At 48.8% G+C, this 27,972-nt stretch overlaps 1 protein-coding gene across 1 annotated transcript; it reads left to right on the forward strand.

Moving 5' to 3' along the window:
• Unc45b (unc-45 myosin chaperone B) lies at window positions 1-27,675 on the forward strand. The gene is made up of 20 exons (NM_001415077.1): window positions 1-74; window positions 395-562; window positions 1,056-1,092; window positions 1,825-2,000; window positions 3,296-3,385; window positions 5,533-5,700; window positions 6,230-6,398; window positions 7,844-8,014; window positions 10,802-10,973; window positions 13,133-13,433; window positions 16,212-16,306; window positions 16,469-16,610; window positions 16,926-17,066; window positions 18,030-18,157; window positions 18,944-19,010; window positions 20,680-20,793; window positions 21,133-21,248; window positions 22,003-22,120; window positions 24,547-24,702; window positions 27,003-27,675. Exons 2-20 carry the CDS (start codon window positions 395-397, stop codon window positions 27,261-27,263), a joined length of 2,790 nt encoding a protein of 929 aa, NP_001402006.1. The 5' UTR covers window positions 1-74; the 3' UTR covers window positions 27,264-27,675.
• Window positions 27,676-27,972: the final 297 nt, after the last annotated feature.

Below are 27,972 nucleotides of genomic sequence, written 5' to 3' on the forward strand. Positions count from 1 at the left end.
AGCAGACAGAAGCTGTCTGAGGTAGACTGCAGAGCTCAGAAGCAGTACCTAGGAGGAGGCATCTCTGGGAGACTGTGAGTAGGCTGGGAGATGGGGCAAGGAGAAAGCCTGAGAATTTGCAGGCCTATAGGTCTGCTTTCGTTGAAAGAAACAGAGAGGGAAGCTGAGGGACTCTGACACCCCTTTCAAAGGGAGTCAGGCTCCAAGCAAATACCAATGTCCTTGGGCGGGGGGTGTCAGTGGATTTAGGGGTGCTGGAGTAGTTACCTTTCAGGCAGAATTCCTACCCTCCACTGTGGAGAGGGTAACCTGGGGCTCTAGCTATCAGGCCAAGAGCCCTATCCTGGGTATTCAGGAAAAGGCTGACCACACAGGGCTGTTGGTGTCCCCACAGATGGCAGAGGCTGAGGCGACACAGCTGAAGGAGGAAGGGAACCAGCATTTTCAGCGCCAGGACTACAAGGCGGCCACCAAGAGCTACAGCCAGGCCCTGAAGCTGACCAAGGACAAGGCCCTGCTGGCCACACTCTATCGGAATCGGGCAGCCTGCGGCCTGAAAATGGTCTGGGGACAGGACAGCGTGGGTGGGCTGAGGGCAGTTAAGGCTGGAGTTGAGGTTGTGACGGCCTGTGGAAGTGAGCCGCCATCATCCCCACCATGCCTTCTAGACCCCTTGAATTGGCAAATGTGCCTCGTGTTACCTGGGCCACTGCTCTAGAGAAGCAGGAATCCACCAGTCAGAGTTGGCTGACAACACAGGTGCTTTTCATGCCTTGGGTCACTCCTTTGAAGAGCAGCCTTGTGTCAGCCATTGTGTTCATCCCCGAATTGAAGTCAAGAAACCCAAGGTTTCCCAGCGGGGCATTTAAACCTGGGTTGGCCTGACACTGAAGCCTGTACTTTTCTGTACCAGGCACAGGGGTGCATCCTGAGCCTCTGATAACCCGAATTCTCTCCCTCCCCTCCCAGATGCACTAACTTCTCCCCTCACTTAGGGAACGCTGGTTGTCTCCACTGGGCCCTCACTAATGGAGTCTCTGATTCCTGTTTCTCAGGAGAGCTACGCTCAGGCAGCTTCAGATGCTTCCAGAGGTGAGCCCCGCACTTTACCCTCACCCAGCATGACCATGAAGGAGTTTGGATCTGGTTTCCATTGTTATTAGGCGCTATGACAGTCTGTGGGTTCTGAAGGTCAAGAAACAGCTGGAGAAAGAAACAGAACATCTGGCAATATGTAGCCAGGGAAGGCTGCTCTCAGGTGGGATAAGGAAGGTTTAGTTTCACCTTGGGGGCTTCTGGGCCAGACTTAGGGTAAAAGGACAAAAAAGTACAGGGAGGAGTTTGGATAGGAGTTGGGAAGGTTTTTTTTTTTATTTTTTTGGGGTGTGTGTGTCCTGGAACTAGCTCTGTAGACCAGGCTAGCCTTGAACTCACAGAGGTCAGTCAGCCTCTGCCTCCCAAGTGGTGGGATTAAAACTTCTACCCCAACCATCCGGCTGTAAAAGATTTTTTGATGGAGTTGCCTGGCTGCCTCAGAAAGGAGGGGAGCACCCCATTTCTGGGGATATACAAGCACCAGTAAGAGGGAACTTTGATAGGAATCCTGTGGTAGGGAAGCATTGGGAATCAAATAGAATTTGGGAAGTGTTGCTGGGAGGGATGCAAGGGAAGAGCACTTTAATCTTTCTGCCAACCTCAAGACTTTATGGGTCTTTCTCCCTATCCAAAAAATAAATAAATAAATAAATAAAATGGTATGAACCGGATAGTTCAAATAGAAAGGGAGATCAGTCTTGTACCCCAGCCCCCTCTCCTCCTCTGTAGCCATTGACATCAACTCTGCTGACATCAAAGCATTGTATCGGCGATGCCAGGCACTCGAGCATCTTGGCAAGTTGGACCAGGCATTCAAGGATGTGCAGCGCTGTGCTACTCTGGAGCCAAGGAATCAGAACTTCCAGGAGACCCTGCGGAGGCTCAACACCAGCATCCAAGAGCAGGTAAACTGGGCCCTTCCAGTCGCTTCCATCCCATTCTTATGGGGAGATGGGCTAGGGAGGTTGAGATGGGAGGACAGAATGAACCCTGCTTCTTCAGCTACAATCCAGAGACAGCACAGAACATAGGCAGTCTCCAGGGGAGAGCTAGGCGAGTAAGCCTACCCGATGGAGAGAGATGTGGTGCTGGGCACAATCTACTCATGGCTGGAGTTCTTTTGCATTTCAGATGGGAGCTTTGAAAAGGAATTAGGATCACCTGTGAGTCTCCATTATGACTCTCGGGGGACAAAGGTAGCCAGGAATCCTTGGGAATCAGGAAGACCAATGGGGGATAGAGGGTCAGAGTCTGTGGGAACATGAGATCTTTTCAGGGTAGATAGATGAGGCTTAGAGAGGCTGAGGCAGAGAGGAGCAGCCCTGAATCCTCCCCTGGCTCAGCTACTGACTTCTTTCTGGTTGACCCCTGTAAGAAAGAGCAGGAGAGCAGTGGCTCACCCAGCCCTCTGCTCCAAGACATCCTGTGTGGCTGGATCATGTCACACGGCAGTATGGGGGAAGGAGGGAGTGGGAATGGAAAAGAGGGGAGAGGAGAAAGAGGGTGGGTAAAGGAGGAACCTGCTCGCCCAAACAGATAAGCCCAGACAAGCAGGAGGGACAAGCAGCAGTTGAGGCTGTAGGAGGCAGGGAGCTTAGACCGCCTTATGAAGGATTCACAGTGGCCCAGGCTCCAAATAGAATGGTTTCCACTTGTCTGGTGCGATGCCTGAAATCCACTTCTGGTTTATTAGCCTGGAGACAAATTTCTAATCTCCAATTAAACATCTAATAGTTGATTGCTTATGAAATTCTTGCTTATGAGGGTCTCTTGATGTAGCTCTGGCTGGCCTGGAGCTCCCTGTGTAGACAAGGCTGGCCTTGAACTCACAGTTATCTGCTTGCTCTGCCCACTGAGTGCTGGGATTAAAGGCGTGAGAGCACTGACCCTGTTGGTGTTCATCTGGTTATTCAGCTAACGTTAAAATTATTATTATTATTAACATCATCATCACTAATTGTTATTATGAGGGGTGTGGGGGTCAGAGGAGGTGGAGGTTGGTTTTCTTCTCCCACCTTTGAGGGTTTCATGAATCAATTTAGGTCTCAGGGCTTGCTCTACAAGAGCCTTTACCAGCTGAGATATCTCACCCCCCCCCCCCCCCATTTGTTCAATGAATAAAGGTCCAGGGTAGATCTATTTTCTGAATCGAATATTTGAAGAATAGCTGCCCGCTTCACTTAGGGCTCTCTCTCCTCAGCTCCGTGTGCAGTTTTCTACAGACTCCAGGGTACAGACGATGTTTGAAATCCTTCTGAACGAAAACAGCGAGGCAGATAAGCGGGAGAAGGTGAGTGATGCGTCATTCTTGCCAGCAGAGGCCGCTCTCTCCACGCGGCTCCCATTAAAGGCTTCCTTGGCCTGGGAGGGAAGAGGGCGGTAACCATGACTACGGAGAAACCTTGGTTCCGCTCTGAAATAATCGCATTAAGAACACAAACAAGCAAACAAACAAAACAGCACCACAACAGTCACATATGGTCATGGTTACATATTTTGTACGTACAGTACACACACTGGAGTGAAAACATCCAGGCAGAACGAAGCCTATCTGTGACCTCAGTCAGACTGACCATGATTTCAGGGCCAGTCTAGACCAGCCAAAGTAAAATGTGAAACAAACAGGAAATGTGTTCCCAGGTTCCACTGAACAAACTTTAAGTGTGTTGTAGCCACAGGTACAAGCAAGACGGGCAGCACAGACACAGAGCACATTCACCTTTCAGGATTCCATCGGAGCTCTGCTCCCGACTTGCTTCTGTTCTTTGGCCTTTTAATTTTCTACAATAGTTCCATAAAAGGAGAAGAGAGTGTCTGAGAGACCAATCCTCCCAGAGAGCAAAAGGCATTAAGTCTGAGTCAGGTATATGCCTTTAACCCCAACATGTAGAATGTAGAGGTAAAAGGATCAGGCATTCAAGGCTAGCCTCTGCTACCTGAGGCTTTTGAGGCCAGTCTAGGCTACCTGAGGTGGCCAGTGAGATGGCCAGAGGGTAAAGGTGCCTCTGGCCAAGTCTGACAGCCTGAGCTTGATTCCCATGATGAGAGAAGAGAACCAAGTTTTGCAGGGTATCTTTAGCCTATTTATCCCCCCATAATAAATAAATTATACAAAATAGAGCTTAAAGAGAAAAAGAAAGAAAGAAACTGTCATTAACCATAAGAAGGGTCAAGGCTGGGGTGAAGCCATTGTGGTAAGTTGAACAGCAAGATCAGATGACATCTTTGTTTAAAATCAGATATTTTGTTTATTGAAGTTTGGGCCTTGATTTTGATTAAAAAGTACTCATTAAACATTATTCATCTGGATATTGGGCTTTCAGTTGCTTCCTTAAGTCTTGTACCTACAGGAATATCTAACTTGCCTCACTCTAATTTTCATCCCGAGAAACACTGACACATTCAAATAATGCTTTGTTTCACTCGGAAACACTGCAAAGAGGTCACGCTGACACATTAAAAAATATTAAACTAAAAAAAAAAAACAAATGGGGTTGGGGATTTAGCTCAGTGGTAGAGCGCTTGCCTAGGAAGCGCAAGGCCCTGGGTTCGGTCCCCAGCTCCCCCCCAAAAAAAAACAAAAAAAAAACCAAAAAAATATTAAACTATGCACTGGTAACAGTCATCTTTTTTTTTTTTTTTTTTTTTTTTTTTTTTTCGGAGCTGGGGACCGAACCCAGGGCCTTGCGCTTCCTAGGCAAGTGCTCCACCACTGAGCTAAATCCCCAACCCCGGTAACAGTCATCTTAACCAAACTGTTTGATCATGACCTCATGTTTCTCTCCAGTCTTCGAGTAGACGCCGAAATGTTTTGCATTTATTTATGTTAGAATTTGGGTGATGATGCCCAAAGAAGGGCAGTGTTTTCATTTTGTGGTCAACGAATTCACATGATACAAAAATGTACTTTGCAGCTTCTCCAAGGACCTAATGAGTTGTCATGGATCAAGCAGTTTTGTTTGGAACAGCACAAAGCCCTAAGCTTATAGCAATGATCAGGTCACATTTGCCTGAAGTCTCAGCCACTTACCCACTGTCTTAGTTAGGGTTGTCATTGCTGTGAAGAGACACCGTGACCAAGGCAACTCTTAACTTCTGAGCCATCTCTCCAGCCCTAGACCAAGGCAACGCGTATAAAGGACAACATTTAATTGGGGGCTGGCTTACAGGTTCAGGGGTTTAGTTTATTATCATCCTGGCAGGAAACATGGCAGCATCCAGGCAGACATGGTGCCAGAGAAGGAGCTGAGAGTTCTACACCTTGATCCACAGGCAGCAGAAGGGGGATGTGTCCTACAGGCAATCTAGAGGAGATGGTTTTCTGCAGGCAACCAGGATGGGAGATTATACCAACGTTCTGTAGATACAGCCTGTGTACTAGCCCCTGCCCTGGGTTCATGTCTGGCTTCCTGACAACCTCCATTGCTTCTCCCTCAGGCTGCCAACAACCTTATTGTCCTGGGCCGTGAAGAAGCAGGGGCTGAGAGGATCTTCCAGAGCAATGGAGTAGCTCTGCTGCTACAGCTTATGGACGCTAAACGGCCTGAGCTGGTGCTCGCTGCTGTGCGGACCCTGTCTGGCATGTGCAGTGGCCACAGAGCTAGGGTGAGGGCCATGGGCTTGGGACAGGTGGTGCGGATGGCAGCTGGTCCAAGGAAACAGAGGGTGAGGGTGGTACGTGGTTGGGGCTGTGGTTGGCATAAATAGAACTTGAGACAGAGCCTCAAGGGTCTCTTGCCTTCTAGCCTGGCTCATGCGGGTCATGGCCCAAGACCGCACCATGCCCTTTCCCTGCAAGCTGGAAGTGGGCTCGACTAAGCAGAGGCGTTGCTGAAAGTTGAGTACAGGAAGAGCTGAATGCAAAAGGATTGTAATGTGTATTTCTTCATATTCAGCCTTTGAGTTCAGTGTCTTCTACACTTACATTTTATTGAGGTCCTGCCACAGGCATGGATTCAATGCCCCCAGGACTCCAGCATGGGGTGACAGAGCTATGAGTCTCCTGGAGGAGGTTTCTTTCCAAGCCCCATTTCCCTATACATGATTTGGGTGGGACAGTCACCACCCATCTCTTAACCTGAATGCCAAACTGATGAGAGGCAGGGTTGCTGACTCTGTCCCTGCTGGGGTCTAGGCCACAGCGATCCTGCACGCAGTCCGCATAGACAGAATCTGTAGCCTCATGGCCCTGGAGAATGAAGAGATGTCCCTGGCTGTGTGCAGCCTGCTCCAAGCCATCATTGACTCCCTCTCTGGGGAAGACAAGAGAGAGCATCGTGGGAAGGAGGAGGCCTTGGTTTTAGGTAGGAGATAGTCTTCTGTTCTGGTTCGTGTGGACTCCAAGACAGAGCCAGTCACCACCTCACATTGACATTCCCGTGTGCCCGGGGGTCCTGGTTTGACTTTAGTGTGCGTGCTGGGGGGATTAAGGTGGAAGCAACATAAGCTGCTGTGTCCAGGGTTGTCCGTTTTCCAGCCTGGAAGGTGCTATGGTGGCGATGGCTCCTATCAGGGTGACTGTGTTCAATGCCACTTAATTTTGTACTTAAAAATAGTTAAAATGGTAAATTTGGGTTATTCATATTTCATCACAGTATAATAGGAGCTCACTGGGGAGACTTGGGGAGATAGAGAAATCTGTAAGGAAGAAAAATATTCTCCCAAACAAAACTCTGTACTCATTCAGACAATCCAGTGGATCCCCCCCCCGTCTCTTTTTCGACATGTAAATATATTTACATAAGTATCAATTAAAACTTGGAAATCTGAGCCGGGTAGTGGTGTCACAGGCCATTAACCCCAGCACTTGGGAGGCTGAGGCAGAAGGATCTTTGAGTTCAAGGCCAGCCTGGTTTACAGTGCAATTCCAGGATGGCCAGGACTACACAGAGAAACCCTGTCTTGAAAAACAAAACAAAACAAAGTTTATTAAAACCATACAAAATGTTTTTAGATCTCTGCCCGTCAGTCATTGCCAGGCAATAAGGGGTTTTCCAAGAACAGGAGCCATTTGAAGATAAAAGGGATGTTGGATAAAACAGTGCTCAGTGGCCAGAGTGACCCTTGTGGATGCGAGGGATCCTTGGGGATTTCCTTGCTTTTGTGGGGAAGATGTGTGAGATAGACAACGCTGTCTTGGGAAATTCACAGGCTCCTGTTACTTTCGTATGATCAGGACCCTGAAACCAGACACTAGCTAAAGGAAGGGTCTATTTTACTTGAATGCTCAGAGGGCTTATCCAGTAGGTGCTTGATGACATGCACTAGGGCTGAGTATTGGATATAATGTTGTGGAAGAAGGAGGCTTCTTACCTCATGGTGACTAGGAAGGGGAGGGGGAAAAGGAAGAGGAAGAGGAAGAGGAGGAGGAGGAGAAAGAGGAGGAGGAAGAAGAGGCAGAGGGAAAGAATGAGGAAGGAAGGAAGGAAGGGAGGAAGGAAGGAAGGAAGGAAGGAAGGAGAGAGAGATGGGAGGCACCGCCTGGAGCAAGAAACATCTCTCAAGGATCCCCTGAGTGACTTCCTTCCTTCAGTCGGATCCCACCTCCCAGAGTTTCTGGAACCCCTCCAAATAGCACCATTAACTGATAAGCACTTGTGCAGGAGGCTGTTTCATATTGGAACTGTTAACAATCAGAAAACAGGGGCTTCAGGCCTTCCAGAATCCTTTTAGATGTTTCTCCCATTCTTGAGCCACTCCATGTGTAATTTTCTTTCGTCTCTGTTCGCTCTTCTTTTCTGTTCCTCAGATACCAAGAAGGACCTGAAGCAGATCACCAGTCACCTGCTGGACATGCTGGTCAGTAAGAAGGTGTCTGGGCAGGGCAGAGATCAGGCACTGAACCTGCTCAATAAGAATGTCCCCAGGAAGGACCTGTCCATTCACGACAACTCACGCACCATCTATGTTGTAGATAATGGTGAGACGGGGGATGAAGGAGTTTGAGGTTCAGTCATGCCATTGGGGTAGGCTCAGATACTCATCTCTGTGTAGACAGAACGGGGGGATGTTGCCTGGAGAGTGTCTTCAGTCCCAGCTGAAGGCGGTGGCAGGCATTTGTGTGGTAGGATTCCCCCAGGGTCTCTTGAAGCTGGTAGGTCAAGGCTCTGAATTAAGGACAAGAACATACCCAGGAAGGGGTTAGCAATGTTTTATTGGATAGATCGACCTAAAAGACAAGATTAAGTGCTTGTAACAAACAGGTCTACCAACCATGCAGTCCACTACACACCCATCTAACACAGTGCACACATAAGTTCTTAGACTTGCCCCAGGTGCCGAAGGACTGCTGTCCTGCTCCCCTACCCCAGTTCTGGTCCCTGTATGTATTCTGAAAGCCAAACAGCACTGGCCCTTTCTTCTCTGCAGTAGGATCAAATATGTGGTTTACAAGATGGAGTCGGTGGGGCATGTGTGTGGGACATTTCTTATTCTCTTCCTTGGTTGGAAGGCACTAAATGGAATAGCTCTCAGGTGAAAACCAGGTGCACTTAGAAGCCCTAGGAGGCCAGCGCAGCATGAGGCATGTGTGTAACTCAGACAGGGCCAGAGAAGGTGCTGGAAGGGGATCAAGGTGAAGTAAGCGCCTGGCTTACAAGAGGGAGGTCCTGAGTGTTCTAGGAGAAGTGGGAGGGATCCATGGGCAGGATGGAAGGGAAAAGTCAGAGGTGAATTTGGGGTGTGTTGGAGCAGGTGCATTGTGGGAAATCTTTGCAAGCCAGGCTTCAGTGTCCAGGTTGGCTAGTCAGGGTCTACCTTACCGAGTGCGTGTGAGTTTGTGATATAACAACTCTGTGTTTGGTCTCTGCACCCTCCGGGCACATAACTCCTACAACTGTCGCGATTTTCACTCAGCATCTTTTGTAAGCTGATGAGACTAGCGGCTGAAGCACCTATGGGAAGCTTGGAAGGAATCTAGGGAGGTTTCAGGGGAGCTAGCCATGTGATTAGAGGTTGGGAACTTCCTGCTCTGCTCATCCGCATCTCCCACCCCCACCTTTGACCTCAGGGGAGCTTGAGACTGAGGTAATCACTAACAGAGAGTGACATGATTAATCACGTCCACATCATGAAGCCTCTATTCAACAAAGGAAAATACAAACCCACCCCTAACTGAGGAGGCTCAGAGCTTAGGGCGTGATGGACACGAATGGGCTCTCGGGAGGCAGCACCTGAAGACTCTGGAGCTCCATGTCCTTTCTGTATACCTCATCCTTCATCCCTCCCCCATCCAGCCCTTCCCAACTTCCTTCTATGATCTGATGGTGTAGTAAGTAAACTGCTCTTCTGAGATCCGTGAGCCATTCTCATTCATTATTGGCCTGACAAGGGCATCCCAGGGGCCTGTTTGTAGGCCTGCTGGGCAGAGGATGGGAGAAAGCTGGGGCTGTCTGCAGTGGAGGCCGTCTTGTGGGACTGAGCCCTCAGTCTGAGGGGTCTGTGCCAAACACAGGACGTATCAGAGTTGAATTGTAGGATACTCAGATGGTGACGGGTGTGCCAAGAGGGAATAGAGAGGAAGTGGTAAAATACACGCAGTGTAACATGGCTGTCCATCACTTTCAGCCCCTCCCAGCATCCAGAGCTCTGCTCCTCCCACATTTGCCTCGGCCCTTCTTCCTTCCTCTGTCAGGTGTCACTCAAGATCTCTCCACCTCCAAGCTACCTCTGACATTAGATGTCCCAGAGGCTTTATGGCATGAGAGTTAACTCGGTGGGCTTGACAACAGACCTCACAGGGAAGGTGTCCTCTCTGTATGTCACTTGGATGGTTACAAGATTATGATCAGCGTCCTTGGCTTCTTCACACCTTAAAGACGGAACTGATTGCTAAGCAGTAGGTGATTGTTAGGCCTGGATCAGGGAACAAGCTCTTGGCACTAAAGGAAATGCTCAGTACAATCTGGAAAGGGAGCAAGAGGCCTGGTCTTCCACCTGATTCTGTGCCTGTCCACTCACCTTTTAGGGAAACAAGGGGTCAAACCAGGGTCTTTGTATGCTAAGGAAGCACCTCCCTGTCACTGAGCTCTGTCTGAATCCCCAACTTGTAGCCCTGTTGAGCTGGTTAGTTAACGCTGCATTGTTAGCGTTCAGTACCCATAGAACCTTCCTGCCACCTTTACTTGCCCACTCCCCACACCAGGCTGAAGGTAGGACAGATAAGGAGCTCATTTATTTGTTAATCTACTTGCTCAACAACATGCGAGTCTTGGATTTAGTCTGGTGGAAGAAGCCACTGAAGGTTCTTCTGTAAGGCAAGGAGAAGAGATATGATTAATAACTACTATGGAAACGATAGACATTTGAAGAAAGATTGTGCTTCCGGATGGGTGGCAGGCTGTTTCTGTACATCATCTGACTGAGTCCTCCAGTCTATAAAATAGGTTGTGTTTTTTCGCCTTTGTAAATGATAATAATACTGAGACCTGGGGGGAAGATAGTATGAAGTCATATATAAGAAAGTTCAGACCCAACGCATGAACTGAGTGTTTAAGTATGGAAGAAATATTGGCCATGAAACAGGTGGCTTGCTTCACAGGTTCAGAGTCAGCTCAAAGCCCAAACCTTCTTGTCCCCTCTCCAGTCCCCTGAACTCTAAAGAGGCCGTGTACTGTCTGCAGTCACAGTTATGGGGACCAGCGATGAGACATGTTTGAGGGGGATGGAGACCCTCGGGAATCTCACTCTTGCTGCCATCACCCCATAGGTCTGAGGAAGGTCCTGAAGGTGGTGGGGCAGGTTCCAGATCTTCCCTCCTGCTTGCCACTGACTGACAACACCCGCATGCTGGCCTCTATCCTCATCAACAAGCTTTACGAGGACCTGCGCTGTGACCCAGAGCGCGACCACTTCCGCAAGATCTGTGAGGAGTACATCACGTAAGTTCCCGGGAGGCACCAGCCACCTATGGCTATGTAGCCATCACCCCCACCTTCTGTAACGTACAGAATAATAGCAATTTATTACCCCTCAGGAGGATTAGGTATCTGGGAGCTGTGTAGCTAGGTGATTCTAGTTTGGAGTCTCCCAGTAAGTCACAGTTACGCTGGTCTAGGCTGCAGCCACTGGATGGCTTGATGACTTGATGGTTTGACTGGTTAGAAGATATTTCTAGGAGGCTGCACTCCCATGATGGTGCACTGGTCGTGGCTGCTGGTGGAGGTCTGTTAGATCCTCCCATGTGGACCTCTCCATCAGCTACTGATGAGTCTTTCCTTCTGCTTACCTGTCCCTTACTGTTCCTTTGATGCAGCTCTCTGACTATTAATCCCAGTGATTCCAGTACATTGTCCAGATTTCTGGAACACTACCCATGCCTCAGAACCTAGAGTATGGCTAAGGAAGCTGCACTCTGGATGGTCCTAGGTGGGAAAGACATCATCTTTTCTCTGTGTCTTCTCTTTCCTCCTAGGGTGGCACACTGGTTTTGTAAAGGGCCAGGGAAGAGATGTTTTAGATTTTGTAGGACCAATTCTCTCTCTCTCTCTCTCTCTCTCTCTCTCTCTCTCTCTCTCTCTCTCTCTGTCTCCCTATCTCTCCCTCCCTCTTTCTTTCTTCCTCCCTCCCCTTCCTTCCTTCCTTCCTTCCTTCCTTCCTTCCTTCCTTCCTTCCTTCCTTCCTTCCTTCCTTCCTTTCTTTCCTAGAAAAGGTCTCACTATGTAGCTCTTACTGGCATAACATTCTCTATGTAGACCAGGCTGGCCTCAAACTCACAGAGATCAACTGCCTCCCAAGTGCTGGGATAAAACATGTGAACTACTATGTCCAGCCAATTAATACATTCCTATCACCCGTGTATTTATGATTTTCCACTGCCAAGCAAAGAACTTCCCTGAGCTCTCAGGCGCGCCTGCTCCCACCCAGTCCCGTTCTCCTGTTCACCCTGACTTTGGCTCTTAAAGCTCTTAATGGCTGAAGCTGCCTACCAGAGCTTCAGCCCATCCTTCTAACTTCAGGAGTCCCTTCGTCCTCGGAGCTTGAGTCTTAGTTCCGTAAGCCTTAGAAAGAAGTCTGGGCCTAGAGAGCTACAGGCAAAAGTTTTTCATTGGGATGCAAGCTCCAGCTAAGTGGGAGATGAGGCTCTGAGGAAGCCTTGGTCAGGTAACGGCTCCCTAAACAAAACAGGCTGGTAGATACAGGAAGAGCTGTCCAAAGTTCCCATGTAGGTCTCCCATGTACGTGAGGAAGGCATGTTTATAGAGTGTCCTGATTGGTCGATGTCTCTGAACTCAGCAGAAGGTAGCTTGTTGATCAGCAGGGATTACTGGGATAAGGCAGTTGTCAGGAGGCTATTCTGCTTGCACCGGTGTCTGTAGGACGCATCCACTGTTTTTAACTCTGGGCTCTGTGTGCACCCTGGTCCCCATTTATGTCCTTAGGTTATTCCACCTCCACTTTTGGGTGTTTCCCTCACGGTCTCATCTCATGAGATCCCAAGTTGAATTTTGCACCCTCACCTGACAGAGGGCAGCTTCTCAGGTGCCTCACTGGGCCTGTCTGCAGCTGTGGTTATGTACTGTCCCCCCAAGTTGGGAAGGCTGGAACTGTTGTTGGCTGATAGCCATCAGCTGAGGTCTCTTATTGGTCTTTGCCTTAGCTGAGGGGGCTCTCCCAACCTTCCCACTGTAACCAGCAACTCATGACTTGTCGCTTACCCCAATTTGAAATGACATTTTGGGGTGCCTCAGCTCAAAACTCATCAAGGGAGAAACTTTGGGGTGACTGCATTGCAGGCCAATGCATTCCTCTGTGCTGCTTCCTTCTCTGCTCAATAATTCAACTTCCTGTGGGTCAGTCCCCAAGGTCAGTGTGCTGCCAGGGGGTTTTACCCTGTGACCAGCCATGATGTCATGTGTCCTTAAGAAATGATAGCATTATCCTCTCTACTTACAGACCAAAAAGCAGAGACTCAGAAAGGTTCAGTGACTCACCCAAGGCCACACAGCTCCCGAGGGAAGGCAAATTTAAGTCTTCCTCCACCCCATACGCTCCACCTCCCTGGGTTGATTCTCTTGGCCTCCTTTGTCCTCTGTTTTAGGAGCAAGTTTGATCCCCAGGACATGGACAAGAACGTAAACGCCATCCAGACAGTGTCGGGCATCTTGCAGGGGCCCTTTGACCTGGGCAATCAGCTGCTGGGCATGAAAGGTGTGATGGAGATGATGGTGGCTCTGTGTGGTTCAGAGCGTGAGGCAGACCAGCTGGTGGCTGTGGAGGCCCTCATTCACGCCTCCACTAAGCTCAGCCGGGCCACTTTCATCATCACCAACGGCGTGACACTTCTCAAGCAGATCTACAAGACCACAAAGAACGAGAAGATCAAGATCCGCACGCTGGTGGTGAGGAAACTGGGTGCCCAGTACCAGGGATAGCAGGATGAACAAAACAAGACCTTCATCCTTGAGGGGGCGTGTCTTAGGGTTTCCGTTGCTGTGAAGGGACTCCATGACCAAGGCAACTCTTATACCTTTATTTAACCCAACGTTTTAGACCCAATATTTAATTGGGGCTGGCTTACGGTTTCAGAGAGTCAGTCCATCATCATGGCGGGAAGCATGGCAGCGTGCTAGAGGAGCTAAGAGTTCTATGTCTTGATCCACAGGCAGCTAGGAGGAGGCTTCCTTCTGTACTGAGTGGAGCCTGAGCACTAGGAGACCTCAAAGTCCGCCTGCGCAGCGGCACACTTCCTCCAACAAGGCCACACCCCCTAATAGTGCCATTTCCCATGGCCCAAGCATATTCAGATCATCATAGGGGGTGTCTTTGTGTTATTATTGCTGGGATGAAACAGCATGACCAGAAATCAAGTTAGGAAGGAAAGGGTTGATTCGGCTTACACTCCCACATCATTGAAGGCAGTCCATACCAGGACAGCACCAGCCCAGGGACAGCACCACCGCCAACGGCTGGACCTCCTCCCACTGATCACTGATTAAGAAAACGCTTACAGTTGGATCTTTGGAGATATTTTTCTCTATTGCGGCTCCTTCCTCTCTGATGACTCTAGTATGTGTCAAGTAGACAGAAAACCAGCCAGGAGAGGGCGCATGTACTAGGAACTCCCTTACCCCACAGGGGCCATCCATGTGCCCTGCAGTCAAAGTGATAGGCAAGGCTGTAAGAGCAGAGTCAGGAGGATGACCTTGAGTTTAGCCCTAGGAAACTACCCTCTGTACTGTGAGGAGACAAACATGGACGGTGTCCAGGAAGGCCTTTCAGAGCAGACACCAACAGTGTGTTTCTTTCTTTTTTTTTTTTTTTTTTTTCGGAGCTGGGGACCGAACCCAGGGCCTTGCGCTTCCTAGGCAAGCGCTCTACCACTGAGCTAAATCCCCAGCCCCAACAGTGCGTTCTTTAGCTCCTTTTCACTATTTTCACTGAGTTGCTTATACTCTCCTTCCTTTACCTCACAGAAACATTGCGGAGAAGATTGGACCATTGACCTGGACTTGAATTCACATTGATAGGTTTTTTTTTTAAATAATTATTTTGGGCTGGAGAGATGGCTCAGTGGTTAAGAGCACTGACTGCTCTTCCAGAGGTCCTGAGTTCAAATCCCAGCAACCACATGGTGGCTCACAACCCCATCTGGAATGGGACCCGATGCCCTCTTCTGGTGTGTCTGAAGACAGCTACAGTGTACTTATATATAATAATAAATGAATAAATCTTAAAAAAATTAATTATTTTATGTATATAAGCATTCTGTAGCTGTCTTCAGACAAACCAGAAAAAGGCATCGGGTCCCATTACAGATGGTTGTGAGCCACCATGTGGTTGCTGGGAATTGAACTCAGGACCTCTGGGAGAGCAGTCGGTGCTCTTAACTACAGAGCGGTCTCTCCAGCCCACACTGATAGCTTTTGTTGTTGCAGTTCTGTTTTTAAAGATAGGTTGTAGCTTATTGTGTTAATATATTGCAAGCTGACCTTGAACTTGCAATCCTCCTGCCTCAGCTTCTTGAATGCTGGAATTAAAGGCCATAGCTCCAAACAGGTTTTTTTTTTGAATCTTATTCTAGATTCTAGATTCTTTTTTTTTCTTTTTTTCGGAGCTGGGGACTGAACCCAGGGCCTTGCGCTTGCTAGGCAAGTGCTCTACCACTGAGCTAAATCCCCAACCCCTAGATTCTAGATTCTAGGTTGGCCTCAAACATACTATGTAGTCCAGTCTGCCCTTCAGTTCATTATTCTTCTGTTTCTATCTCCTGTGAGCTGGGATTATAGACCTGTACCACTCTGCCTGCCTCATAAAATATAAAAACCTGTGTGTGTGTGTGTGTGTGTGTGTGTGTGTGTGTGTGTGTGTGTTGGCACGTGTGTATACATGTCACGCTACATGTCTGGACACCCTGGGTGTTGGCCTTCTTTACCTTGTTTGACACAGGGTCTATAGTTGTTTGCCATAGCATAACCAGCCTGGCTGGCCTCACTGAAGGAATACTTAGCATCACAGGCCCATGCATGCTATGCCCAGCTTCACGCAGTTCTGGGATCTGAGCTGAGATCCTCATACTTACACAGCAAGCGCTTCCCTCAGTGATCCATCTCTGTAGCTCCTCATGCCAGTCAAGTTTTTTGCTTGTCTGTTTTGTTTTTGAGACAGGGCCTCACTGTGTAGCCTCGGTTGGCCTGGAACTCCCAGTGATCCACCTGCCTCTGCCACCCGTGTGCTGTGATTAAAGACATGCACCACTACGCCTGACCCTCATGTCAATGTTTTAGAAACTTTTTGCCATGGGCATGATAGCTTTTCTTTCCCAGAAGACATTGCTCTTTTCATGACAAGGGTCCATTTTTCCCCCGGGTTAGACTTTGTGTGACTGAATTTGTTGCCCATGTGATGTGACCTCTTTGCTTTCTCACACTGTCTTGAGGTCTCTCACAATGGCTGCAGGTGTTTAGTATGATTCTCATGTGCAAAATTTTCAAAACATAGAAGTCAAGACAGTGAGGACCTGGGAGGCTTTGTGAGCATCTTCCCACACCGGGGAATCAGGAAGGGCATCTCAGAAGAGGTGGCATGGCACAGAAGTGTGACCAGGCAGAGAAGAGGGGACAGTGTTGCTGAAACTCAGGTCCCAGTGTTGCTGACCCTTCTGTATCCCTTCTCCACAGGGGCTTTGTAAACTTGGCTCAGCTGGGGGCTCCGACTATGGCCTCAGACAGTTTGCTGAGGGCTCGACAGAGAAGCTAGCGAAGCAGTGTCGAAAGTAAGAGTTTTATGCGTCTCTGCATCCTCCTGGGCCTCAATGAGGGATTTCTGGGGTGTCAGGGCTTCAGTGCTGTCAGGCTGAAAAAGACCCCAAACTTGAGTCACTGTTGGTCAGAGCTCTGGCTCCTTCTCCAGTGGTTTCCTCACTCTCCACTTCCAGGTGGCTGTGCAATACCGCCATAGACACTCGGACACGGCGCTGGGCAGTGGAGGGCCTGGCCTACCTCACCCTGGATGCTGATGTGAAGGATGACTTTGTCCAGGACATCCCCGCTCTGCAGGCTATGTTCGAGTTGGCCAAGGCAAGAACGGTTCAGATATCTAAGCTCAGGAAAGGATGCTGGCCCTGGTGCTCAGGCCCTCCCTGGTGAAGTTGGATTGGCTCTTTCATTAGATAGCCCTCATTTTGTCAGGTTGTGGGACTCACAGCTCTGTCCTGTCAAAATGATAGGACATGTCTGTCTGGGACCTTTAGGCAGAGAGATCCTGAGGGGGCACAGACAGGGTCTGGGCTCTTCTGGAAGTGGGATGGGGTTCACTAAGATCAGCTTGGAGACTTTCACTGATCTACCACTCTGGTGACTCCGTTCTGCTTTTTCCTAACCTGTGGCTTCCAGACCAGTGACAAGACCATCCTGTACTCAGTGGCCAACACTCTGGTAAACTGCACCAACAGCTATGATGTCAAGGAGGTCGTCCCTGAGCTGGTGCAGCTGGCCAAGTTCTCCAAGCAGCATGTGCCCGAGGAGCACCCCAAGGTGGATACAGGGCAGCTCAGGCGATGATGAGATGGGCTGTGAGGTTCGACGATGACAATAGTAGATTTTCCCCACTAGGTGACGCTCATGATTTCTGTCTTTTAATTTCTGACTGAGGTGGGGGGAATGGCTGACCGTTTATGTAATCTGACTAAACAGAGCCAGATGAACATTTTGCAACATTTGTTGCTGTTTTCATGGATACTTGTGATTCATTTCATGCCCTTGTCATAGAATTTAGATTTTTCTGGGGTATCTGGACTTCCTGATATGAGTGCCGAGTAGGAAAAGAGGAGGAACACAGGTTCCTATGCTCAAATGTCACAAAACCCCTAACACAAGGGTATGTAGGGTGATTACCTCTACAGAAGGATATATTGCATATCATTTGCATATAAATGAGTATGCAAAAGTACTCCCAGCTAGTTAGATCGTTTGGACTTTAGGAAATGAGAAAAATCATACCTATGCTACAAAATGGATGGTGGACCATAGAGAGGAGAACTGAGCCATGCAGAGACGACATCTCCACAGGACTGCTGGCCGCTTATGTTACTCATAGAAAGTCCCTTTTTCTTTCTTTCTCCTCTCTATAGTAACAATCAAAATCTGAGTGTAACTTTGTGCTAGACATTGGGGACATGCTCTTGTCACCAGCTCATTCTCTTAATGGTTTTCGTGTCTTTGTGATGTTGGGGATGGGATGTCATGGGCATGCTAGGTGGGTGCTCTACCACTAAGAGTCAACCCCAGGCCTCCACCACTATTACACACTGTGTTGTTTTTCGTCCTGGTATGGAGGTAGCACGCATACATGCCCCACAGCTGTGTATGAGGCTTAAGCACATTTTCAGAGATTACGCACCAGCCCTGTCCACTCCCCACACTGAGGACCTGCCATGATGACTCAACCCGGGCCTGACAACGGGTCCTTCCCTGTGTCCATCCATTTGTCCACTGCAGGACAAGAAGGACTTCGTAGACTTGCGGGTGAAACGGCTCCTGAAGGCAGGCGTCATATCGGCACTGGCCTGCATGGTGAAGGCAGACAGTGCTATCCTCACAGACCAGACCAAGGAGCTGCTGGCCAGGTGCAAGCAGGGTGGGCTGGGGAGATTGGGAGGCAGAAGCCTGGGTGGAGGCTAAGCCAGGGGAGGGAGAACATGGAGAAGAGAGAATGACCAGACAAGTCACCACAGCTGAAAACTTGCATCAGGAGGTTACTTACCACTGTCCCTTTCAGTTACCTTTTTCTCAACGGTAACCTAGAGGGGAGACAAGCAGGTTACAGCACAGTGTAAATGCCATGGCAGGGAAGTACAGTGGTTGGCATCGAGGCAGTAGGTCCCAACCACCCAGACTAGAAGGTAAGTGGGTGAGCCTCCAGGAAGGCCTCCCAGTAGAGGTGATAGCTCAACAGAGTCGTGAAGGAAGAGAAGGGAAGGAAAAAGGCATCAAGTATGGAGGGATGAAGAGTATAGTTTTTTTTTTTTTTTTTTTTTGTGGTATGTCTGGTCATATAAGTGATGGTGATATTAGGTGGGACCAGGGCCAGGAACAGGATAGAGCCTGTCTACCCAGAGATCGGGTAGACAGGGAGAGTTGTTCCTGGATTGTGGTAGCAGAGAGCTGTCGGCTCCAGAAATAGGGATGAGATGGATATTTGAAGTCTTGCTTGGTTTTATTCCCTGCCCCCACTTAAGGCCACAACAGCACCTTTTAAAGGTGACTCATTCCAGGCAAGGGCAGGCAGTCTGCCTTTCTAGGCTTCTGCTGCTGTGCTGGGTTTTTCTGGCTCTGACTGGCTTGTGTGTGATTCCTGGAAATGTGATACAGGAATTGTGACTATTTATTCTCTCTTGTCATTGGCTCTGCAGGGTGTTCCTGGCACTCTGTGACAACCCAAAGGACCGGGGCACCATTGTAGCTCAAGGTGGTGGCAAGGTAATTAGGCAAGATGAGGTCCTTGCTGTCGTAGAAGGTGATCTACTGGGAAGGAGCCCAAACACACCACACACACACACACACACACACACACACACACACACACACACACACACACACACATGCACATGCACACACACATACACACATGCACACAAACACATACATGCACACACACACGCACACACATGCGTGTCTATGTATGTGTGCATGTGTCTGCATATACTACATACACATGCAAATAGGTGAGTTCCTCTTCTCTCACTCCAAAATCATGTGTTTCAAACCACCCCAACTTTATGAAGTACACTTACTTAGTTATCTGCACCATCTAATTCATTGGCCCGAGAACTTGTTCCTTCTTGATCTGATAATGCCCTGGTATCTACTTCGGAACCTCATTCACACTCCCTGGTGCTCTGGCTGGAAGGCAGACCATGGTCTCCACACAGACCAGAACTTCTCTTGCAGTGGGAGTTAGCTCTTCTTCTTTTTAGCTGTGCAAACCTGGGCACTTTACTCCCTCTGAACTGTAATTTCTTCCTCTGCAAAATGGAGAGGAGAAATCACAGTTTAACTTTCCAGATAGTTGTGGGAAATAGATTAGATACATTCGATCTGTAGTAGCTGCTCATCAAATACATAAATAGGATTAGATTTGGCTAGAGCAAAATGTTAAAAAAAATAGTTACCATTTATTGTTATTGTTGTTGTTGTTGTGTTGTTGTGTTGTTGTTGTTATTTGAGACAAGCTCTCACCTGTAGCTCTGGCTAGCCAAGTTCTTGTCATGCATGCAGTGCAGGCTAGACTTGAAATTGTAATCTTCTCGCTCATCCCCGTGGGTGCTGAGATTTTAGGCCTGTGCCACCACACCTAGCAAAAGTCAATCTATCGGTTATTTATCTTTTTAGAAATGGAGTGAGGAGTGAGGGTAGGGACCATGGTCGTCTCTGGGAGCCAGGGCGATGAATCTTTGATAAGTATTTAATTGTTTTATACATATTTGGGTTAGTTCAGACTCTGTCTCTGTGATGAATATCTGAGAGGGCAACTTTAGAGGAAGAAAGATTGGTTTGGGTTCATGGTCTCAGGGGTTCTGGTTCACGATCAAGACAGAACAAGTTCGGGTCAATGAATTAGATGGTGCAGATCCACCGTGGATCAGGGACGAGGCAGAAGCTCATGGCCGAGTGTGGAAGCCTAGCAGAGTTGCTCACTTCATGAGTCAGGAATGAGAAGGGGAAAGAGAGGGAAAGGGGAAGGGAGAGACAAAAGGAGAGGGGGAAGGAGAAGAGAAACAAGACACACCCTTTAAAGGCACACCTCAGTGATTGCTTCCTCCGACCAGGCCTTTCATCCCAACTGTCCCTTCAGCGGTGAGCTAATGAGTGGATTAATCTGAGGGTTAGCTCAGAGCCTTCAGAGTCCAGTCCCTTCCCCGGCACCCTGACAGCTGGAGACCCAGCCTTGCACATAGGAATCTTTGGGGGCTTTGTCTAGAAAGGAACAGTTCTCTGGGGTTGATTACGCTATGGATCTCTGATGAGACAGACAGACAGTCAGGCAGACAGACAGGCAGACAGACGGACAGATGGAGGGTAGCTGAGCCAGAGGAGTGAGAGGCTTCTGGATGTCTGTTGCTGGCTGGTAACTGCACTCTCCTTGTAGGCCCTGATCCCCCTGGCTTTGGAGGGCACAGATGTGGGCAAGGTGAAGGCAGCCCATGGACTAGCCAAGATCGCTGCTGTCTCCAATCCTGATATCGCCTTCCCTGGGGAGCGGGTAGGTATTTGAGATGAAAGGGAGAGGGTAGTGAAGATCATTGCTCTTAGGGTCCTGTCCCTAATCTCCTCTGCTAAAAATGGGCCGTGGTGCTGTCACAGGAAGGATAATGATTCAGACACCTGGATGCCAGGCCTGGCTCTACCTCTAGTGAGCATGATTGTCCCCCCAGAAACGCAGCTTTCTCACCTACACAGTGAAAGGAAGCAACCCAACCTCTCAGGATCACAGATTAAACCAGACAGAGTGTGAGAAAGAAAGGGCTTTGGAAATGTAGAGCTTCAGATGCAGGAGACAGGAAAATACCTGTGTCTTGCCTGACCCATGCCTTCCCCGCAGGTATATGAGGTGGTGCGGCCCCTCGTGAGTCTCCTGGACACACAGAGGGATGGGCTTCAGAACTATGAGGCTCTCCTAGGACTCACTAATCTGTCTGGGCGCAGTGACAAACTCAGGTATGCGGGGCGGGTGGACAGAGAGCGTTTGATTGAAACTCTGTATGTACCATGTACTGGTGCTTCTGCTTGGATGACAGTATCAAAGATGGATCAAAGATGGGCGGAGTTTGAGCTGGTACCCCATAAAAACACACAGGGATTATATAAAGCCAATGCCCCAGAAGCATCCTGCTTCCTAAAGTACGAAGAAATAGGCAAGTGGATGGAAGGATTAGAGGGCATTCCTTCTTGGAAGCAGAGGGATGATGGACTGTTTTAAGTGGCAGACAACCTGGTCTAACTGGCTCTCTGCATGAAGGAAGTGTATTGACTCATGCAAATTAAGTCAGGTGTGGTTTGATGCAGGGATTATGAAGTTATCGTCATTACTGGTCCACCAGTCCCCTCCTCTACCCTCCTTTCTGTTGCCTTAACTTTCAGGTGGATTTTTCTTCTCTCTCATGGTCACAGGGTAGCTCTCCATTTCACCTACAGCAGTAAAAAGGGAGAGAATTTCCTTGTTCAATAATGAGGCTGTCCAGTGGGGTGGCACGTTCATCCCAGAGCCTGTCACTGTGCCTGGGACAGTTGTCATGTCATTTAATCTACATCTATTGGTGCCTCTTCTGGAAGTGGGCTCAGTGCCTTGTACAGGCTGAAGATGTGGAAGGGACCTTATGGAGATGGGGGAAGGACCCTGCATGACCAACCTCACGTGTTCACTGTTGGGGACTCAAGGCCTCTTCTTCCTCATCCTTCCCCTCCATTCCAGGCAGAAGATCTTCAAAGAGAAAGCCTTGCCAGACATTGAGAACTACATGTTTGAGAACCATGACCAGCTACGGCAGGCTGCCACCGAATGCATGTGTAACATGGTGCTCAATAAGGAGGTGAGGCTGGAGCTCCAGAGGGACAGGGCGACTAAGGTGTTACCATCAGGCTTGGGATAAAGCTGGGGGTCAGAGGGATGGGGTGACCAAGATATGAATATTGGGCTTGGGATGAGGCTGGTCTCCTGAAGTGATATTAAGATAGCATTTGGGTGAGAGAACCCAGGAGTCCCCAGATCAATCAATGAGTATTGCCTCATTTCCATGTAGGAGCCCCAAGGAAACATTTTCATGGCATACTATCCCAAGCTGAGCTGTGGTCTGAGTGAGGTGGAAGGTGCCATTTCCCTAAGTTAATTAAGCCTAAATAATGTCATAGCACAGCAAGCTGGGAGATCAGGGCTCTTGGAAGTCAAAAGTCTTGACCATTTGTGGTCATTAAAGATCCACAGGACAGTGAAGAGATGCTAAGGTATGGTTCTGAATCGCTTTAGAAAACCTCCCTGTGAATGTCACCAGGTCCACAGAATGTGCAATGCATTATAGGACCTGCAATGCACCATGGAACCTGCAATGCATCATCATAGCTGTACTGACCACTAAATAGTCACAGGATATAAAGCAAAAATGAATTAGGGGCATACCATAAGGCTTCAGTGTCAAGAAACAAGACAAATTATGAATCTCTAGTGGATATCTTCTTCTCATGGTGACCAAGCATCAGTGTGCTCACAGGGCGTATCAGGGATGTGACAGTTATAGGCCTGTGGTACTTCTGAGATTATTCACCTCTATACCTAATTCAAATCTTAGACACTCTCCTGGTACCAGAGTGTCTTACTTACTTTACTCTTGCTGTGACAAAACACCAGGACCAAGACAACTTATAAAGAAAGTGTTCGATTTGTTTTGAACAAATTTGCCACTAGCAGGTCACTAGCGAACAGTTTTGAAGGGTGAAAGGCCATGACGGCAGGCCAAGGGAACCGCTGAGAACTCACACCTCGATCCACAACCACGAAGCAAAGGGAGAGCACTGGGAATCACAGGAGTCTTTTGAAACCTCAAAGCCTCCCTCAGTGACACATCTCTTCCACAAAACCACACCTTCTAATCCTTCTCAAACAGTTCCACCAACAGGGCTAAGTGTTCAAACACATGAGCCTGTGGTCCATTCTTATCTAACCACCACATAGAGGAAAGCCAACTTATAAAAGCCTGCTAGAGAAAGTCATCAGGGACTGAGTTACCCACCAGGGGGCTGGCCTAAGGCTGAACTAGGACCTGGGATAAAATGGCTGAGTCCAAGGAATCAGCGATGGTGTCAGGTACAAAGAGGGCAATGTGAAAGAGGAGGCAGCCTTCCCTGGGGAGTGCCTGCTGCTGCAACAATAGCATCAATTACACAGTGGTGTTAAAGGAGCAGAAGTTCATTTCCGGTCCCATCAGAGCACCATTGGGTTGGTAGCTTGTCTACACAGTGACTAGGAATCTGTCCCTTTGGAGGCATCAAGAAGTGCCTTTGGGGGCATCTGCTACCCTGGAGTGGTCTCTGTTTGGTAGTGAGTGGGAATGGACATAGAAGGAGAATCTGTGCCTCTTATCCCAGGTGACCTGCTAGTGACAGAACTTACCTCTGCTTCCAGTCCATCCATGGTAACTAGACCACGGGCACAGGTGTAAGAGAAGGGAAGGCTGCATCCGTGGTGGGACAGCTACTTCCAGTGACAGCTGGTTCCCACAAGAGAGGACCGTACTGACCTCTTCTTCCATACCCTCCCCTCTGATGGCTACTGCTCCAGATCCCGGAAGATGCAGATGAGGGACCTTACCTGGGGATCCGTGACTGTTATCCTCCTTCAGAGATCCACGTTTGGATGTTTGCTCTAATAGAATATCCTTAAACATGACCGACTAGACTTTACTGTCTTGCCTTGAAGGATGGCAGTAAGCTGCTATATGGTCCTAATACCTCTCTGTGACAGGTCAGGGTCCCATCAGAGCACCATTGGGTTGGTGGCTTGTCGACACGGTGACTAGTCACGGTGCTTCTGCTTTCAGGTGTTTGGGACACTGTAGTCTCACCTGGTGGACCCAGTACCAAGCAGGCTCCCCAGTTGCCCCTGCTCCTGTGCAAACCTCCATGCTTCCGGGGACAGCGGATCACAAAGGCCCAGGACTGTCATGGAAGCAGTCTGTATTTTCCATAGAGAAGTGGCATTTTTCCTCGTGTAGAGGTGCAAACAGAAGGAGCAGACCATGCAATACAGGGGAGGTGGGAAGTGACCTTTTTCCCCCCTTAGTCTTTTGGCCGTGAGGAGTTGTACCCGCTTCAGATAGGCAATCAGGGAAGAGCTTTATGCATGAATGACTCAAAGCAAATCTCTCAGAGATACTGGGTCAGGGAATTTCAGCTGCCTCTTCCCCTCCTTGGGAGGTGCAGGTGTGGGGCCCCTTTCACTGAATCACACACCTGCCTGGAACAGGTTCAGGAGAGGTTCCTGGCCGATGGGAATGACCGTCTTAAGCTGGTGGTACTGCTCTGTGGGGAGGATGACCACAAACTGCAGAATGCAGCAGCTGGAGCTCTGGCCATGTTGACGGCGGCGCATAAGAAACTGTGCCTCAAGATGACGGAGGTGGTAAGAGCTGGCCAGGGGCAGGAGGGAGCTGGGTAAGGTATATAAAGGCTTGCAACTCGGGCTGGAGAGATGGCTCAGCGGTTAAGAGCACCTGACTACTCTTCCAGAGGTTCTGAGTTCAATTCCCAGCAACCACATGGTGGCTCACAACCATCTGTAAAGAGATCCGATGCCCTCTTCTGGTGTGTCTGTGGACAGCTACAGTGTACTTATATATAATAAATGAATAAATCTTAAAAAAAAAAAAGGCTTGCAACTCCCAGGCCCCACTGTCCTGGCTCATCTAGAGAGGCTGGGCAGCAGAACAAACTTTCCCAGCTGGGAGTTGGTTCCCAACACCTAAAGAGAGAAGGCTGTGCCTATTGGCCATTACCACGACTGTTTGGACTTCCTGATTACATTAGCTAAAGTCCTCTCACAACAGTGCATCCGTCCGATGCCTTTGTGGGTGTGCATAACTCCTACTGAAAAAGGGTAACAACTTAATGCACATGACTTCTGAGGGACTCTCGAGTTCCTCACCGAAGCCTGAAGAGGGTTGGGTCACCGCAGGACGCTGGTGGTGAATTGGCAAAGAGGCTGTAGATTCTCTGCCATGGGCGGGTTGACTGACTGATGTGGTGAGACTGTGGCCGCCTCAGCAGCTGCAATGGGAATAATGCTGTCAGTCTCAAGCATGAAACTCTTTTCATCTCCCCACACAGAGCCTAGCTCAAGGGTATTCATCTCCATTGGAGTGGACAGGTCAGCTCGGTTCAAATATGCTCACGTCAGAGGTAGAGGTTGACTCCTTTACATGGTCAGCTGAAGTCTCTCTCTCTCTCTCTCTCTCTCTCTCTCTCTCTCTCTCTCTCTCTCTCTGTGTGTGTGTGTGTGTGTGTGTGTGTGTGTGATCCCTGAGTTCCATGTAGGCTTTTTTTTTGTCTCTCCATGGGAGGTCTCGGCTGCTGGGTACTATTCATCCCATGTAGACTCTGGACTTCAGTTTCTTTTGCTATGGCTAGCTCCTCAATAGAATGCGTTTAACCACTGTTCTAGAGTTGCTTCTCACGGAGTAACTATTCACAAGAGCTCCAGTGGACACGTGCTCCATCAGGATGCTTTGGTGACTCTTTGCACTTCTCATAAGTGGGATGCTGTCCTGAGGAGATGTATGTGTGACATATACACATAATATAATATTTGATATTTCTAATTACCCTAGGGCATTATTATCTCCCCATTTTTTCCATTGGGGAGACATTTGGAAATGTCCCTAGTAGAAGATCAGTGACAGATGAGGCTCTTGAGGCACATGAGTTAGGTGAGGCCATGCAGACTGCAAGGCTGAATGGGGCCTGAGGGAGAAGAAGTTTCCTCCACTATGCTACCTCATGTATGTCTGTCCAATGGCAGGACTCAGCTCCTGGCTGTGCTATCAGCTTCCTCACTGTCTCATGGGGTGATGTAAGTGGTCGAACATCCATACCCAACAGTCAACTTTTCTCATGATCGTGGATGGTGGATGGAGAAGGATTGAGGAGAGAACTCGCCTGGGATTCTTGCGTTTAGTCCAGTTGAAGGCTGGAGGGCACTGTGCATGCCTGGAGCTTTTGTCTCACAGGACACCTGGCTTGGTAGAAGCGAGCATTATCTGTGCTCCCCATATGAGGACTCTCTTTCCTTAGTGATCTGCATCTCCATTCTGCTGAGATGAGACTTTATGTTTCTTAAGATGCTTCAAAATAATCATAAATGGATGTGAGCTGGGGAGACAGCTCAATGGATAAAGTGTTTGTTGGGAATGCACGAGGACCAGAGTTTGGATCCCTACCAACCATGTGAAAACCAGGCAGGCATGGTGGATACATGTAATCCCAGCATTGCAGGGACAAACTAAGTAGCTAATATAGCTGATCAGTGACCTCTGGGGTCAGCTGAGAGATGCTACCTCTCCAAATAAAAGCGGAGTGTGCTTGAACAAGACACTGGACATCAATTTCAGGCCCCCAAACACATGCACAACAAACATGTGCATGTGCACCTGCATGTGTGTATACTCACATACATGTGAACATGCCTACATTCATGCACATCATATACACAAACACAGGCAGAATGAATGAATGAATATCCATGAGCAAATGGGTGGGTTGTTAGTCTATTTTAGTTTAGCCTATTATTGTTTATAGATATGTGGTCATAATCGAGTTAGTGAGCTGCAAGCATGCCCGATACCTTTTGTTTTTCTTGTTATCAAGTCTTTTCTCTGCCTCCTCACCGATCCCTCAAATCTTTCCTTACCCACTTTCACTCTGCAGACAACCCAGTGGCTGGAGATCCTACAGCGACTTTGCCTGCACGACCAGTTGTCAGTGCAGCACCGGGGCCTGGTCATTGCCTACAACCTGCTCTCGGCGGATGCTGAGCTGGCTAGGAAACTGGTGGAGACGGAGCTGCTGGAGATCCTGACGGTGGTGGGGAAGCAGGAGCCAGATGAGACGAGAGCAGCTGTGGTCCAGACAGCCCGGGAGTGTCTTATCAAGTGCATGGACTACGGCTTCATCAAGCCGGTGTCCTAGAGAGTGGTCCACGGGGATGCTGGGGTTGATCCTGAACTGGGAAGAGTAGTGATCTGGGTCCTCCCAAAGTGTCAGTTCCACTGAGGACCACAGCCAGGCCAAGGATGTCTCATTACAAAGGAAAAGCTTAGGTGTCTCCTGATTTGTGACTCTTCCTTTTGGTCCTGGGAAGGTTCGAGTGTTCCTGCCTCCCTAAGTTTGTCACATGCCAGAAATTTCTAGGGTAAGTCCTCTCTGTGATCAGAAAGCAGGGCAGACAAGGCCGTCTGTCTCTATTCTGCAGGCCAGATAATGGACTGTAGACAGATTTTGTTTGTTTGTTTGTTTTGTATTATAAAAACAACAACTGTATAGTGGCAAGAAGGAACTAACAGGTGTGTAACCATAAAGATCAATGCTGTCATTCAACTTGGATGCTCATCTCAGTTGGGTTTCATGACTTCTCTCCTACACATTGAAACCTCATGTGCCCCATCCAAGCCCCACGCACACCCCTGTCACCCAATTTCAATGGTAACACAATTTACACTCACACTGGGACACGGCCCATTTCAGAAAGTCTTTCATGCAAGACGGATACGGTGACTATCAATAAGAGCAACTCAAAGTCCCCCGAGCAAAACATAAATAAAGATTAGTGAATATATGCTCGTCACCCAGGGAAAGGCCTGATATCCCTAGACCCAGCTCAGTTCAATGTCATTACCAG

Source organism: Rattus norvegicus, chromosome 10 (assembly GCF_021556685.1).
Source record: "Rattus norvegicus strain SHRSP/BbbUtx chromosome 10, alternate assembly SHRSP_T2T, whole genome shotgun sequence".
Taxonomy (NCBI): Eukaryota; Metazoa; Chordata; class Mammalia; order Rodentia; family Muridae; genus Rattus; species Rattus norvegicus.

Coding starts and splice junctions, on each gene's coding strand:
- Unc45b (NM_001415077.1), top strand. CDS start 395: ATGGCAGAGGCTGAGGCGACACAGCTGAAGGAGGAAGGGAACCAGCAT. Junction 17,067..18,029: donor TGCCCGAGGAGCACCCCAAG/GTGGATACAGGG, acceptor TGTCCACTGCAG/GACAAGAAGGACTTCGTAGA. Junction 21,249..22,002: donor GGGCGCAGTGACAAACTCAG/GTATGCGGGGCG, acceptor CCTCCATTCCAG/GCAGAAGATCTTCAAAGAGA.